This window comes from Spermophilus citellus (genome assembly GCF_964194105.1).
Source record: "Spermophilus citellus genome assembly, chromosome: 1".
Lineage (NCBI taxonomy): Eukaryota > Metazoa > Chordata > Mammalia > Rodentia > Sciuridae > Spermophilus > Spermophilus citellus.
This window is the reverse complement of record NC_138182.1, coordinates 226,347,422-226,363,327: the sequence shown is the minus strand read 5'-3', so window position 1 is coordinate 226,363,327 and position 15,906 is coordinate 226,347,422. Positions and strand designations below refer to the sequence as shown.

The 15,906-nt window shown below is 46.0% G+C and overlaps 1 protein-coding gene across 3 annotated transcripts in view; it reads right to left on the bottom strand.

The window, feature by feature from the left end:
• MAP1B (microtubule associated protein 1B) overlaps positions 1 to 15,906 on the bottom strand; it is a 102,002-nt gene that overhangs the window by 18,135 nt on the left and 67,961 nt on the right. The window contains exons 1-3 of one of the 3 annotated variants that reach the window (XM_081310148.1): positions 9,731 to 10,132; positions 6,748 to 6,830; positions 3,982 to 4,122 (exon numbers count right to left, since the gene is read on the bottom strand). In XM_081310148.1, the coding sequence (XP_081166274.1) occupies positions 3,982 to 4,113 (132 nt within the window). In that variant the 5' untranslated portion in view covers positions 4,114 to 4,122; positions 6,748 to 6,830; positions 9,731 to 10,132. Of the gene's footprint in view, positions 1 to 3,981; positions 4,123 to 6,747; positions 6,831 to 9,730; positions 10,133 to 15,906 lie in introns of those variants that run through there. The other 2 variants (XM_081310149.1, XM_081310147.1) reach the window with 2 other exon arrangements.

Genomic DNA, 15,906 nt, shown 5'->3' with positions numbered 1-15,906 from the left:
ATGACTCCCAGGAAATGGTGTCCGGTTTACGTCATGACATTTTTGAGAAACTAGATCAAACAACATAATAAAACAAGTTTCCCCCTTGCTAGCTTCACGTCCTTGGCCTTGACCTCTACATGCTAGATCTGGGTCTCTTTGTCTTGATACACATGTCTCTCTCTAGATCATGACATCTGTCTTCTAGGTGTCAAATACCTCTGGGTTTTAAGTATACCAGCAGATTACAAATCAATATCCCCAGCCCAATTCAAGTTCCCCAGCTCTGGACTCCCATCCAGCAGTCCAATGAACTGCAAGATATTAAAACATGACCAGGACTGAACTCTTGAATTTCCCGCACAGCACCTTATCTGCCTTTCCTGACAGAGGAACAGGTTTGAAGGACAGTGACCAAGGAACATAAGGAGCTTTTAATATTTTACAAAGATGGTTAATTTGCTGGGAGGGTAAATTGAGTGTTGTTTAGGGGTATCTAAGACACTGTAGATGGTAAAGGATTTTGTTCCTTTCTCAAAGACATAAAAAGACAAATCAACAGAAAGGCAGGAAAAGGCCCCCAGGAGGCGATGACTCGCCACCCTGGATTTGGGGGGGAGGGGGGGGTGAGTTAACCAGATGGCTGCTCTGTCTAGAAGAGCTGATTTTGTAGTTGACCTCTAATGATGAACGCTCCCTAAACCCAAAGCTCAAAGTGCATAATTCTATTTTTTTAGACCCTTTATTTGTAGCTATTCTTGTTAAAAAGAAAAAAAAAAGTATCATTTTTGTTTTTCTAAAATTGTCGTTTCTGGTTTCTCTGGAATTGACAAGGAACACTTTTCAAGGACTAAAGGACTGGAGCTGGACTCAGAGTGACCTTTGGTGCTTTTGCTACTGAGTCATTCTGTACCCAACCCTTTTCCCCAGGCAACAAAAAAAGGGCAAACATGGCTACAAAGACTGAATTGTACCCGGGGCACTCTAACACCATAATACGGAGCTCTATCATTTTTTTTATTTTTTGAGACAAGTTTCACTAAGTTGCTGAGTCTGGCCTTGAACTTGTGATCCTGCTGCCTCAGCATCCCAGGTAGTTGGGCTTACATCACAGTGATTTTTAATTCACTTTGTCTCTGGCGTCCTTCTTCAGTGCTCATGAGGTCAGAGAGATAAAGGTTGAGTGGCTCTGGTTGGGGCAGGAGGGAGGGACTGGATCTTCATAATCATCCTCCTCTCCCCCCTCTTTCCCTCTCTACCCCAACACCACTGATCTAGACTGTTAGAAAAAAAAAAATCTAGAAAACTTTTTCCATTTGTATTGACCATTACATTCTACAAAGTATCAGGATGAGGGATTGTGAGAACAGCAGAGGGGAACATGACCTAGTGTCTGGCCCTGACAATACCTGCCTGAGTATAATGAAGATGTGTACCCTTCAGAACAACCCCATGATTATGAGCCCTGGGAACCTGCCCTTCCACAGAACTCTTAATTCTTAGGTGAGGTTGTTCATTTTCATTCTGTAGTTACTGGTAAAAATCAGACACATGCCTAGCCCATTGCGCCACAGCTCCACTTCCATGGTCTGTAAAAATGACTTAAATGGAAATATTCTTAAACACGATTCTTCATTTAAAAAGGCAGGTATTATTTGGGGTCCAGGTGGATGAAACATGATATGTCCTTATGTAAAATTTTGGCAATGATGAACTCTTTTCTTTACATATTTCCTTTGCTTGGTTTCATGGCAAAAAAAAAAAAAAAAAAAAAGCAAACCAATGGCTTGGGGAGAAACCGACCACTAGAAACCAACTGCAGAAACGCACAGAAATGCAGAAAGGTGTCCAGATGCAGAGGAAAGAGCCAGAGGTTCCGCAGGGTTAGCTGCCCACCACTGCACCATCTCCAGTTCTCTGCAGCTCTCCTGCCTCCCTGGGACAAGATACTGATAATGTGCATGGCCTCTGAGCTATCAGACACTGCCCATCTGCCCCAGGTACAACATGAACTTGAGGATACAATCTTGCAAAAGAGTCTGTCCTTCCAGTGATCACACATCAACCTCAGAGCAGTAGACAGAGCAAAAATTATAGCTAAGCTCAGGAATTTCAATGCCATTCAACGATGGTTTACTGGGCCTTTACTACATGTGGGAGCCATGGAGACCAGAACCAATGAGGCATGGAGGCTGCCTCTAATAGCTTGGGGGGAAGACAGATCCCAAGCTCTGGGAAAGAGCCAAAGGGCAGGTCAGGGTGGTGCATGCTTGTAATTCCAGCAATGCAGGAGGCTGAGGCAGGAGGATTGCAAGTTAAAGACCAGACTTAGCTAGTGAGACCCTGTCTCAAAACAAACAAACAAAAAAGGACTAGGGGTGTAGCTAAGTGGTAAAGTGCCCCCTGGGTTCAAACCCCAGTATCAAAAAAAAAAATTAGCCAAATTTCCATTCTGAAGTGGCAAAGAGATACCAGGTCCAAGAGCCTTGAATTATTAGAGGAAGGTACTACTTGATGCCTGGGGGACAGCTTTTTGCTTTGGGGAACCAGTGTCCTATGCTTCCAGCTGCAGATGACCCCACACCTACAGAGGGCTGTGGCTTCGAGTTTTAAGTGAAATGTTCATTTTCAAGGTCATGTTGTGTCTTGGTCCCCCGTGGGTGGAGAGTGACAATCATTTTGTTATCTGACCTGTGTTTTTACAGAGGTAAACTAAATGAAATTGGGCAGTTTTCTTACAGCTCTTGTGGGTGAGGAAAAGTACACAGGGACTTTTCCAAGAACCATCAGGCAAAGGGAGATTAAATGCAGAAAGACACTTGGCCTTTCATGACACACAGGAGATGGACAAGCTGCCGTCGCAAGAAGACAGTTTTAAACGGTCCTGGCACTTCCGCATCAGCAGATCCCCAGCCTCTCTCCATTTAGAAATCTGCTACCAGCTACAGGCAGGCCCCAGTGACGACGGTCCTGAACTCTATCTGTAACCACTATGAACAAATGTGCTAAATCAAAAAGGCACATTATTTTGGAAAGTTTCTCAGCCAGGGCAAATTCTCAAGTAGAAATAAACAAATTCAAATCTTTCATCTGATTTCACCAAATACTAACAGCTTCCTATAGTTTTCAATACTTCATAAGTATCTTCCTTGAGTAAGATATCTTTGTGAGAAATATTAATGATCCAGCTCCAGCTTAGCTACTTTGACCATCTTTTTTGGGGTCACAGTCATGCCCCATTTTCCTACGTGCCTCCCCTTCCAGATCCCTCTCTTTTTGGTGGACTAGTTATACAACCCAAATTCAAACACTGGGATTAAAATGAAGAGAAATAAAAAAATAATTAGGCCAAGGAAAGTAGGCACAAGTATTGAAAGAGATCAAAGCAGTGACAGCCTACCAAAAGCTAAAGAGATCTTCGAAGTATTTTTGCAGAAAACAGGGAACCTGGATTTTCTATTTGGCTCTGTCATTCCAAGTCTCCCCATTATTTCTGCTATCTGTAAACATTTTTTTTTTGTACTGGGATTAAATTCAGGGGCACTCGACCACTGAGCCACATCCCTAGCCCTATTTTGTATTTTATTTAGAAACAGGGTCTCACTGAGTTGCTTAGTGCCTCGCCTTTGCTGAGGCTGGCTTTGAACTCAGTGATCCTCCTACCTGAGCCTTCTGAGTCACTGGGATTACAGGCATGCACCACCATGCCCAGATGCTATCTGTGAACTCTGACTATTTCTAAACACCCCGCCCCCCACACACACCTAGCTATGTCTCCAGCACATCAGGTGATTCCAAATAATTACCAATGAGTGCTCTAGATTCTTTCCATGATAAACCATAAGAATAAAGTACTTTGGATCACACACAGTTTTGCTTATTTCAAAGGAGCCATAAGACTTCCTCTCCTCTTTCTATCTCCCTAGTGCTTTCAAAGAAGAGCCTACAGCTAAATAATTATCAAACAACTGGAAGTTGAGCTATCCCCAGAAAGGAGCCCACCTCTTGATCGGTGAAGATCTCTATGAAGTTCTGGAAGGAGAAAGAGCCAGACTGCAGAATGAGCTCTCCGGTGTTTTCGAAGCACTGCCCGGTCAGCACGAGCAGCTTGTGTCGGGCCGCGTCAGTGATCATCAGGCGCACCTGAAAGAAAACACGGGAAACCAGCCATGAGCCCGGGGAGCACTGCCACCCGCCTCCAGGACGGGGCTTTGGGGCACATGAAGTTATCAACCAAAGGTGTTCAGGCCCTGGGAGTCTACTTTCTTCCCCTGGGGTTGGTCGGGGTTGGGGCAGGCAGGGCTGAGTGCAGCAGTGGCTGCAGGAATTATCTGCAAACTTTATGGACGCAGCCACTGGGAGTTCACCCATCAACACCATTTCCAAAGTTCTACTATAACCCAGACAGTCATGCAGTTGACTTTCTCTCCTAGTCTCCTCCTGGTTTTTAAGGCAGCCTTCACAGCTGGCAGGCATGTGCTCCACAGCTGTTCGGAAGTGTCTGCTAGCAGCAGGCAGTCTGGGAGACCAGGACCGTCTTGCCAAAATCCCACAGGCTGAGTCACCACGTACAGCCCAGGGGCCCTCGGGAAGGAGAGGCTTCCAGCCAGGGTCCAGGCCCGCCCCTCCCACCTCGGGTCCCTCCCCTTTCCTTCCTAGAGCAGGCACCCGGCTCCAAAGGCAGTCTCCAGTGGGATCTGCAAGGTGCAGGACACTGAGCATGACGGAAAGGCTTCCCCTCAACAGTGATCTTTGAAACTGAATTGCAAATGGTTGCACTAAAGAACTCTCTGTGAACTTTACATGGCAGGAAGCCAGCTGTCCTTCAGCAGAAACACCAGTCTGAGCACCAAGATATTTGTTCTGGGTCCAATTCGTGAATGTTTGACACATACTGGGTGCCAGGCATCATGGGAAGCACTGAGAGCAGAGGGCAGAAGTAAACAGACCAGGACCCCTCCTCGCCCAAGGACCTCACAGTCTCATCATGGGAAGACACATGTACCCAAGCAAGTGTTTCAGTCCCAGTTGCTCTGCAGGCAAGCCTGGATTCCTTTTTCAAAATCCTTATTTTTGTGGGCTGCAGTTGTGGCTCAGTGGTAGAGCACTTGCCTAGCATGTGTGAGGCACTGGGTTCGATTCTCAGTACCACATATAAATAAATGAATAAAATAAAAGTCCATCAATATCTAAAAAAAAATCGTTAAAAAAAATCCTTATTTTTCCTTGACCATTCCTCATAGCTGTTCTAGGCAGTCTGCCTGGACACAGATTAATCCTCCCGTCTTTTCAGGTTATAATTACTCCCCGATTCTGTTAGTCACAGAGATTGCTATTCCCTCACTTTCTTCAACTTTTCACCTTAATGGATTGTCAAAGAGGTTTTGTTCATCTGAAGCAGGGAGAAGAGAGTCAGAATAGGCTACACTATAAGGGTGAAAAAGTGGAAGCAACTCAGATATCTAGCAACTGAAGAATGAATAAACAAATGTGCTATATCCACATAATGGAATATTATAGAGCCATCAAAAGGAATGCAGAGCTGATATATGTGACAACATGGCTGAACCTTGAAACGATCATGCTAAGTAAAATAAGCCAGATAAAAAGGGCACAAGCTATATGAAATGTCTAAAACAGACAAATCTATAGACATAAAATAGGTTATGGGTTGCCAGAGCAAGGGAGAATGGGGAGTGGACTGCTAATGGGTTTGGGGAATGATGGACATGCTCTGGAATTAGTGGTGATGATTGTACAACTTTGAAATAGGCCAAAAATCACTGAATTGCATACTTTAAAATAGCTTTTATGCATATGAATTATTTCTCATTAAAAAATAGAGTATAATCATAGATGCTCAAAGCATGGGCAGAAGACACTGCAAATAATGGATGCTTCCCATCTTAAAGCCATCTTTAACAGCTTTAAAATCCAGGAAACAACTCAGTTTCCAAAGTGCTAAACTCTAATAAAGGAAGTTGGAAATGGAGTTATATCAGCTCCTGAGCCTGGGTGACCATGGACTGTAGGCTTCAGCCTAGTTCTCTGTCACAGTGGGCTCTGAAATCCCCAGTTACTCTAACCATGCTTTCATATGTTGGGAACAATAGTAGCCAACACGCTTTCGTCATCACATGCCACACTCTGTCCAAAGTACTTCCAAGTACCACATTATGTACACACATTCCATGTAGGGACTGTTACGATCTCCTTTTCACAGAGGGCAAACTGAGACAAAGACAGTAAATAACCCACCCAAGGCCACCAGCTAGTAAGTGGCAGACCTGGGAGTGGGAACCCAGGTGGTGTCCATGCTCTTGACCACTATGCTGGCCTGCCTTTCAGCAGGGATAAGGGTTGTGCAGGAGAGCTCGCAATGGGCTTGCATCTAAGGTGCCATTCTTCTCCAAGTTAGGTTCCTGTACACCCCAGCCGGAGGGCTTGCAATCGATATCCTCTGCTATATTCCTGCTAGACTCTACCCCTCCAGCACACACCCCACGGATACCCCCATTCTACACTGTCTCCCCCCCACACACACACACAAAGTATGAGAGCCCCAGGAGCGTCTTCCTTTTGTCCTTACTGGGAGGCGCTGTCTGAGGTGGTGCTGATGCAGAGAACCAGCCACTGAGTAAAGGTTAAGGAAAACCCCTGCACCCAGGATTTCTCCTCCTCTCATGACCCTGGCTAGCCCCCTCCTGTCCAGCTCCTGGAGTAAGTGTGGGGGATCGTGCCCAAGCCCCTGCGGGTTCGAATGCTTACCTCAGTGCTGACAGCTTCATCTGAAGGGTTGATCAGGACCACTGTTTCTAGAACGTCACTTCGGTGATGAAGGATCTTTTGTCCTGCAGGCACGAAAAAACACACAAACACACAAAGAGCAGATCTTTAGTTTTTCCAGATGAAAAGCCTGCCTGCTTCAGGGAGGAATTTCTGCCTCCAAGGTGGCAAGGGGCACTGGGTTCTCTGCACTCTCTGGGGAAACACAATCTGGGCTCCGGATGAAGAGGGTGCAGGCAGCAGGCTCCACCCGGCGCTGGGTCCGTGTGGCCTGCAGATCAGTGACCCCTCACACTCTAGTTTTCATGGTAGATCGCCGGGCAGCCTCAGTGCCCTAATGGCGGTTTTCTTCTGAGACAAGGCGTGGATGCCAGGAAAACTCAACTGGGGCTCTTGACATTTCTTTTCTCATGGTAATCGGGGATGTTTCTCCCTATCAGCCTTTCTTCTGGTGAGAACTGCGCTGAGATTAATTAGGAGCCTCATTGTGAAATGAATGACATCCAGAAACCCGGACTAACAATTAGCCCAACAACCAGAATGGCTGTCTGAGGCAGGCTCGCAGTCTGTTGGGGGATTCCTTAATTAATTCACTTGCTCATAGAAAAGTGGAGAAACTGTGGGCAAATGAAAAGGGAAGAACAACCTTCCTTCTGGACAGGGTGGCCAAACGGCCCCCTAAAGACAAGCAAGGTTGACGGAGAATCAAGGTGGTTGACGGAGAATCAAGGTGTGTGGGAGGACTGAAGCCCTGCGGAGCCCAGCTCCACATCCCAGCCTTCCCCCATCTCACAGGGTCATCCTGCGGCTGAACAGCCCTCCATCCAGGGTGGACGGAGGTTTTTGGCGGCCTCGACACCCCCTCCCTTGCCAGCCAGATGAAAGCCATCAGGGGGTGTACAGCCAGAGCTGGCTGTGTGTGCTCTGCCAGCTGATAGAGAAGAGGGGCATCCCTCGGAAAGTCGGGGGGGGGGGGGGGACACGTGGTTGGAGGGCTGCTCGGAAGCACAAGGAAGCTTGGGCGACAGGAGGAAGCAGATTGGAATCTGAGCGAGGAGGACACCAACCGAGAGAAACAGAGAGGGGAAAATGACCAGAGGCAACTGTTTTCCAGACAAATAGCTTAAGTTAATGTTCTTCAAAAAGCTAAAACAGAATTATCAACAACCCAGCCATTCCCTTCCTAGTGGAATGGAGAGCAGGGACTGAAATGGGTGCTTATACATCAATGCTAATTACAGCAATATTGACAGCAGTCAAAAGGTGAGACAACCCAGATAAAATCCGTACGCACAGACAACAGAATACCCACTCACCGTGAAAAGGATGAAGTACTGATAAAGCTACAACATGGACGACCCCAGGAAACATTATGCTCAAAGAAATAAGCCAGACACAATGGACAAATATATGATTCTGCTCCAATAAAATAGCTGGAAGTGGCAAATTCACAGAGAGTAGATGAGAGGTTATCAGGGGAGGGAGCATGAGGGATTGTGGGTCTGGTTTCTGCTTGGGGTGATGGAAATGTTTTGAAAATAGAGGTGATAGTTGTTAGTTAGTCAACTTTGTGAATATAATTAACACCACTGAATTGTACATATAAAAATTGTTAAAATGACAGATTTTGTTTTATTTATATCTTATTGTAACTTTAAAAATAATTAATATACCAACCAGCATCGAGTAGTTTACTTACGTGCGTGAATGGTATGATATGCAAATCACATCTCAGTGAAGTGTTTAGAAACAAAGCAACCAGCCTAGGCATAGGGCTGAGGATTTTCCCCTTTTCCCCTCAAGGACCAGGAGCCCTACAGATTCTGGACAACATGTTGACATTCTCAACATTGCCATTTTCAAGCTCATTCTCCTCTAACATCATGCTTTCCTTAACAGCTATTATTTACCAGTAAGCCCCACCTCGGACATAGAAGCAGCCCAAACTAAGCCACAATGGTGTCCAGCACTGTTCTAAGACTTCATATATACAACTTCGCTTATGACTGAGGTATCATGATAATTCCTGTTACTGTTGAAGGTGATGAGTCTGGAGAAGAAAATTAAGTACCCACCTCATCCAACCAGTGAGTGAGTGGTCAAGCTGAGAAGGAAGGCACCCAGAAAAGGCCAAATAAAATCCGTATGCACTGACAACGGAATACCGATTCACCGTGGAAAGGATGAATAAATGAATAAAATCAGAGATGTGCTTAAAGAAGAAGTCTCAAAGCTTTCGGAGAAGAATCAATAAACAAAACAAAGAACTACCTACATAAACATAAGTAAAATTAAGAGCAGTGCTTTACTCCAAACATCTAAAAATGAAAAAACTTCACATCAGGACAACGCTAAACAGTTCTTTAAAAAAAAAAAAAACAGAGAAAAGAAATTTCCTTTATTTATGAATGCTGAATTTTGTAATTCATTGGAAATTGCTTTTGGCTTTTTCGTTGTTTTTGTGCATTTAAAGCTCAAGCCAAAGAAAAGCAAATTAAATAATAAGGAAATGATAAAACAAAAATCAGCAATACACACAAATCCATCCACTATCGAGTGGCCTCTGAGTCCCTCCTTGAACAAAGATTTCAGGATCTTTGAAGGCAGGAAGTTGGGTCAAAATTAAGCTACAGTGTGAGACCAAAGAGAAGCAAACAGTCATCTCCCTTTTCATAAGTTTGACCTGAGTACCCAAAGTATCAGGCAGCCCCATGCCGGGGTCTGACCATTGTCCCTGACTATATTCTGCAGGAATTCATAAAAGTAAATGAGTAAGTTCGTAGAAGGAGCGCCCACCCCAAGAGACAGTAGTGGTCTCAGAGCCCCTTTCTTTCCTAAGTGTCCTACACTCTGCCCCCAACCCAGCTCACTGAAGCCGGCACAGCCACGCCCCTGCCCGAACTGCATATCCTAGCCGGGTCCCAGAGGCCACCTGCTGCCAGGTGCTCCCTGAAGGGCTTCTTACCATCCTCCAGCAGTTCCCCTCCTCCTTGGCTTCATCAACTGCAAACAAAACAAATGCATGTGACAGCTGCCGTCTACCTCTACTCCTCCCAAGCCAATTTCCAGACCTGTTCACCCAGGAATTCAGCTACCAATGTTCTTCTCATCCATCTTTGGAAAACACCCGGAGGAATGACACCAGCGATGTCTATGCACCAAGATGCAATGGCTGCTCCTTCAACAAAAGCCTTTCTATAGGATTTATTAGGACGAAGGAGGGGACTTAAAAGGAGAGAGGGAAGTTGTGTGCTCTTGTCACAGCTGGACTGTGGGCCAGATTCTCCTCCAGGAAAGGGGCCGAGCCTCCTGGACCAATCTGGCAAAGCCACAGCTGGGTAGAGGGTCCTGCAGGCGCCCCCACCCCCGCATCCCCTGGGTACCAGCTCTCCCACAGCAGGCGGCTGTCAGGCGGCTGGGAGGCTCACAGAGTTGCATATTTGGGGAATGTTTCACACTGGGAAGTGGGCCAGGCATTCTGAAGGAGAGGCCACTACCCTTGCCTGTAAAGGTCTCATTCAGTTGCTTCAGAAAAGCAGTTCCCAGGAAAGAAAGACGACAGGGTTCCAGCCTCTCCCCACCATTCCAGTGTGCCCTCCCAGCTCACCGGGTGACCATCAGGCAGCCCCCATGAATAGTCCGTCTGAGGGGAGCCAGGGAATGTCACTCACTGCTCGCATCAGAAAGAGTGTTCTTCAGGGGTTTCCCCACAGAACTCAGTGTGATTGTGAGGCCTGACCTGGCGGTATGGGGGCAGCCGAGATGGCAGTTGTGTGACAAAAAGGGTCTGCTCCACCTCTGAATCAAAAGAGGACGGTCTGGGGACCCCTTGAAGCAGCAGGGGCCTTGCAGACAATGAGACCTTTGTCTGTGCTCTTCCAAAGCTGTGTTTGGAACTTGAAAAGAGGCCTGTATTTTCCAGTTATGGCTGGAATTTCTTTCCCCCTCTTGAAAATCTGATCAACTGAATCTATGTGTCTTCTTAAAGTTAGGCTGCTGAGTCACTCCTGTTTTGCTATATGCAGGTGATTTTGAAATCTCTTAAAGCAAAATGTTATTTTCTTTGTACATAAGATTCTAGGATGCTTACAGGGTCTCTTTTCCCTAGAGCTAGAGATTCATCTAAACTTGTACTTGTGAGCACACATAAAACACAAGGTCTCTCCTCAATTTCAGAAGCTGAGGATGGCTGAACTCAAGAGATGTACTCCACTGGGAACAGCCACAAACTACCCCCCCCCAAAAGCTCAGAACCTTTTTTCACACCTGGCTGATGCTTTCCTTCCCACTGGACTGGGAACATAGTAGCTGGGAGGTTGTAACATTTTTGCAGGAGTCAGAGCAACCTCTGGCCCTGGGCCTGGGCAGGCAGCTCCTAATGCAACAGCCTGGCATGAGGGACAGCAGAGCGACCAAGGCGGCCAGGTAGCTCCCAGCTACCTGGAGCAAACCCTCCAGGGAAAACATAACCAGTGTTGCTGAGACCTTTCAAATAGTCTCTAAGAGGGTGATAATTATATGTCTTGGAGATGAATAGTTAAGTCTTTTCCCATTAATGATCACAAGCCCAAATTTAATTTTTACAACTTCTTTTTCCTGAAAAATTAACACGTGGCAAGCATAATCTAGAAAAGCTAATTGAAGAATAAAGAAAGCATTCAATTTCCACTCTGCATGGGATGGATTAGACAAGGAGGGTCCTGAGTCACTGATAACCAGGACCCAGGGTCAGAGTGGGTGAGGGGCTCTAGCAAGGAGAATAGCCCTCTTGCCCCATAGAGATGGCTCCTTGCCAGGTGGAAACCAGGTGGAAACCAGGTGGGTTCTTTTTAGAAAAGGCATTTGACATTGTGATTCAACACTTTAAGACCCCCCCCCCCTCCAAGGTGAAGACACAGACCTCGTAGAGAAGGTTAAAGAAGATTCTAGGGTTAGAAAGGGAAATGTGTGGGATGAAGGAGGCCTGGGATAACTGAGCTAAAAAAAAGATCTGGCAGATCAAGAAAGGCCACAGGCAGAAGATGTGTTGATGTTAAAGTCAAGGAGAAAGGAAGAGGGCGAGGACCGTGGATTGGAGAGAAACCCCTCACCTGAAACCATGTAGACAGAACACTCCCCAGGTAAAATTAAGCTAAATGGATATAAGCAAGAAAGGAAAGGCGCTCTGTGGAGGGACTGAAATTACCAACAGGTAATTACAACAGGTCCCCCAGCAGTTTTTAATAACAGCTTTTTATTTGAATCATACCCAGGTCTCTTTTCTGCAGGAACCCACGTCACACATAAAGCAAATGTGTGGTCAGGTTGAAGGGAAAGGAAGCCAACGTGGAAGGATTTAACACTGGGTGCAGAACAGGTCCCAACTGGGCAGGTAGAGTCCCCAGCTCCTTTCTCAGAGGGAGAGAAGGGGCCAGTGTGCAACCAAGGAGCAGAGGCAGCAGAAAGGCCTGCTCAAGAGTCCATGGTGGTTTCCTGAGCTCTTCCACCCTTCCTCCGCATTTATGAGCAAGAAAAACAGGGAGGGAGAGAAACAGACAGACAGACAGAGACAGAGAGACAGAGAGGTGTGAACATAGGTCACCTGGTAACAGAGTTTATGAGATGCCACAATTAGCAGATTTTCCTGGCTGCCCCAGGGTTGGGCTCAGGGGAAGAATCCAGGAGCTGAGGCAACCTGACTTAACAGAAGCCTCCTTCATGTCCCTGAACCAAGAAATCACCTCAGTCCTGGGGGACCACGTGACCACGAGGCAGGGAAAACAACTAAGTCCCTTCACCCCTGCCAGGGAGGCACTTGGGGACAAAACAAAAGTGCTGGGGACCTGGTATCTCCTGATTACCCAGATCCCCAAACCTGGTGTCCACATGGAAAACAAGAGGCCAACTGTTACCAGGAAACTGCGCAGAGTCCCTCTCCGGGGAAGGAACACTAATCCTGGAGGGGTCTGGCTTCTCAGGACCCTCACATGTCAAATCAACTTGTTTATCTTTTCCTGTTTATCTGCCCTTCAGCTCAGCCCGAAGAACAGTTTCTAGGCTGGTGTCTCAGAGGCCATGGGGACCTTGTGCAAAAGACGGCACAAGTATCACCTGACGGGCATGCTGGTTTTTATGGTCACGTGGGAGCCCCTTCAAGGTGCCAGGTGCCACCCTATCTGGACCGAACACAACTAAACATGAAACTAATGCACAGATGAACTTAGTGACAACATCTGATCTTTGATCCCCAGAAAGCCCATCTGAAGGATACAGCAACAAAGCTTGACACAGAAACGGTGCTTTAGAGTTCTTAAGCACTGTTCCTTCACATCAAGCTTGGTTTACGATTTATAACATTTATAACATTCCCATGAAGTGCTGGGTGCAGATACTACTCTCCTCACTTTTTGGACTGTAGACCTGAGTTCTAATGACTTTCTCAGTGTGAAAGAGCAGGGCTGGGACTCAGGTCGCCTCCACTTACAGCTGCGCATGGCCAAGTAGTCAGGGACCTGGAACTATCCTGTTTTCCTTCTTGTACTGACCCACTCCTGTGCAAAATGAAACTTTCAAGTTGTGATGCCAAGATTCCCCTTTGTAAGAGGGTAACGGGGAGGCTGGGTCAGTTATGTTGAGTAGTGCGGCTCCACTGCTGGGAGAATATACCCTACTCCCTCCCATCACGGGGCACCCTGGCCTCCCACACAAACCCTGAGGCCAATTCCTCCTTTGTTTCTGCTGAACAATCAGCCAAGTTCTCTCCCACCTCCCCTGATACTCCTGGAAATGGCATTTCTTTTCTATTGAAAATGAATTTTTGTTTCTGCATGTGTTTCATCTCTGATGTGTGTTCCCGGATGTCACATCACACTTCCAATTCTGGACATGCACTTTATTAAAAAGAGACTTTAAAAAAAAAAAGAGTCAAATTCCATTGTAAATAAGTTCGGGATATTTCACAAATGATCTTTTTCCATATAAATAGGTGGATCATTGCTTGGAAGCCAGAAAACTGTTTCTCTCACCTTTGATATCTTTTGTGTTACAGAGAATTTACGTGATTATTTAATTTGAATTTATACCTAATTTTTCCTACATTTCCCGGTCCTTGTTCCATTAATTATTTGCTTTTTTGTTACCATTGGTTGGGATCTGGTTTCCCCCACGTCTCCCAGTACTTCCACCCCATCTTCCTTGGGTCTGCCGCCATCTTGTGTTTTGTCCCCCCAGCCTTTTTCTGCCTGGATAAACAAATAACCAGGGCCTTCACATTCCCCAGGTTCTCTCCTGGTTCCACATTTTTCACAGGAGGCAGAAGCCATCCCAGCCCTCTGGATCCAGGCAGGCAAGCCTTGCTCCTGGTCTTGCAGTTGGCATCCCCGCATGTTCTAACTGCACACACCAGGAGCAGAGATTGTGGGACAATGGGTCCCGGGTTCTTTTTGTACTTCACCCACTTTCTAAATCCTTCTGGTTCTCCTACCTTGCCTCATTCCCCTAGGTTTTCCTCTTGCTTTTTTCTTCTCCCTTTTTTTAAAGCCTCAAGGCAAAGGGATGAGAATCCAGACTATCAGGTGAAAAGAGAGTGGAAGAAAGAAGTGGAAATAAACAACATGGGTAGTGTTGATGGAACTAGGCCTCCCTGGTGGACACCCAAGGGGAACCAGCAATGCCCAGTGTGGGCACCAGCTGAAGCCGACAAGTCAGCCTGAAGGTCATATCTTCAGCAGTGTACAGATGCTATACACACACACACACACACACACACACACACACACACACAAACTGCATACCTCGTGCAGAGTGATCTAGTACCCTGTCAGGGAACCAAGTCCAGGTTCATTCAAAAAATGACAGACCAGCATGTATCTCGTACCTCACCACTTACTATGCGCTCTCCCCCTGTGTCTGTGCACAGCCTTCCAAGTCTCTGAATTGGTTTCCTGGGGCGGAGATGTTCTCTAAACAAAGCCACTTCAAACAAAGGAAAATACTCACAGCCCTCATGCACAAGAAACGATTCCCTTTCTCCGCTTTTAAGACCTGGAGTCCAGCAGCCAGGAAGGAAGCGTCCTCCCCAAGAGTCTCATGAGAACCTGTTGCTCTTAGGGTGTAAAGAATCAGAGCTTCCTCACCTCTCAGCATGGGAGGACCTGAAGGAGCCCTGGGGACAATGTTGTCCTCTCTCTTTCCCTCTCATTTTACAGAAGAGGAAGCTTCAGACACTGCTGTGGTCGGTCATGGGTGGTAGACGTGTATTTGTACAAGTGCCAAAGGCATTTCCTATGTATATTGTAGAAAGACAGTTCTATTTGGAAGTGGGTGGCAAAATACTAATGCTGCCTTTCAGCTGTGATGCACTTTATGGTTTGTAAAATTATTTATTTGCACATTACCTCATTTGGACATTACCAAGGTCAATGATCAGAACTCTTTCTTTTTACAGATGGGGAAACAAAGCCAACAGGGAAGGCTGTTGAGAAGAGTTAGCTGTCTTTACAGGAGACAGAATGAGCTGTTGAACTCGGTTAGAATCCAGCCCGTCTGACTCCTGATCCCTACTTTTTTTACTCCCCCTCACTGATGGAGAAAAAATGTGAAAGACGTAACAGTTCCCTGCCTTCTCTGCTCACCTTCACTCTCATCCACTTCTCAGATTATATTAGGAATTTCATGGTTCCAAATCCTTATTTTTAAAAAAATGACTTATCTGAGATACATTTCCCTTGGAATATTATAGAATAATCCCAGCATTTGGGATATAAATTTGGGAATAAATTTTATTTTGAAGGATACCTTCCATGTGCCAGGTGCTTTGCCAAGTCATAGATTAACAATATCAGTTAACTTTTAACTTGAAGACAGCACTTTCACCAGGTTGACAATTAGATCCAACTTTCTGGAGAACAGAGTAGGTTTCAGAGAAATGTTTTCAAAATCTTTAAAAAAACCAAAAAACATTGCTTTATTTTTCCTTAGGTTACTGGGGATTGAACCTAGGGTTTCATGCATGCTAAGCAAGAGCTCTATTGCTGAGCTACAGATCTCTTTATTTTTTATTTTCAGACAGTATCTTCCTGTTTTGCCCAAGTTAGCCTTGAATTTGTGATCCTTCTGCCTCTGCCTCCCAGGTATCCGGGATAAGCGTGCACCACCATGCTC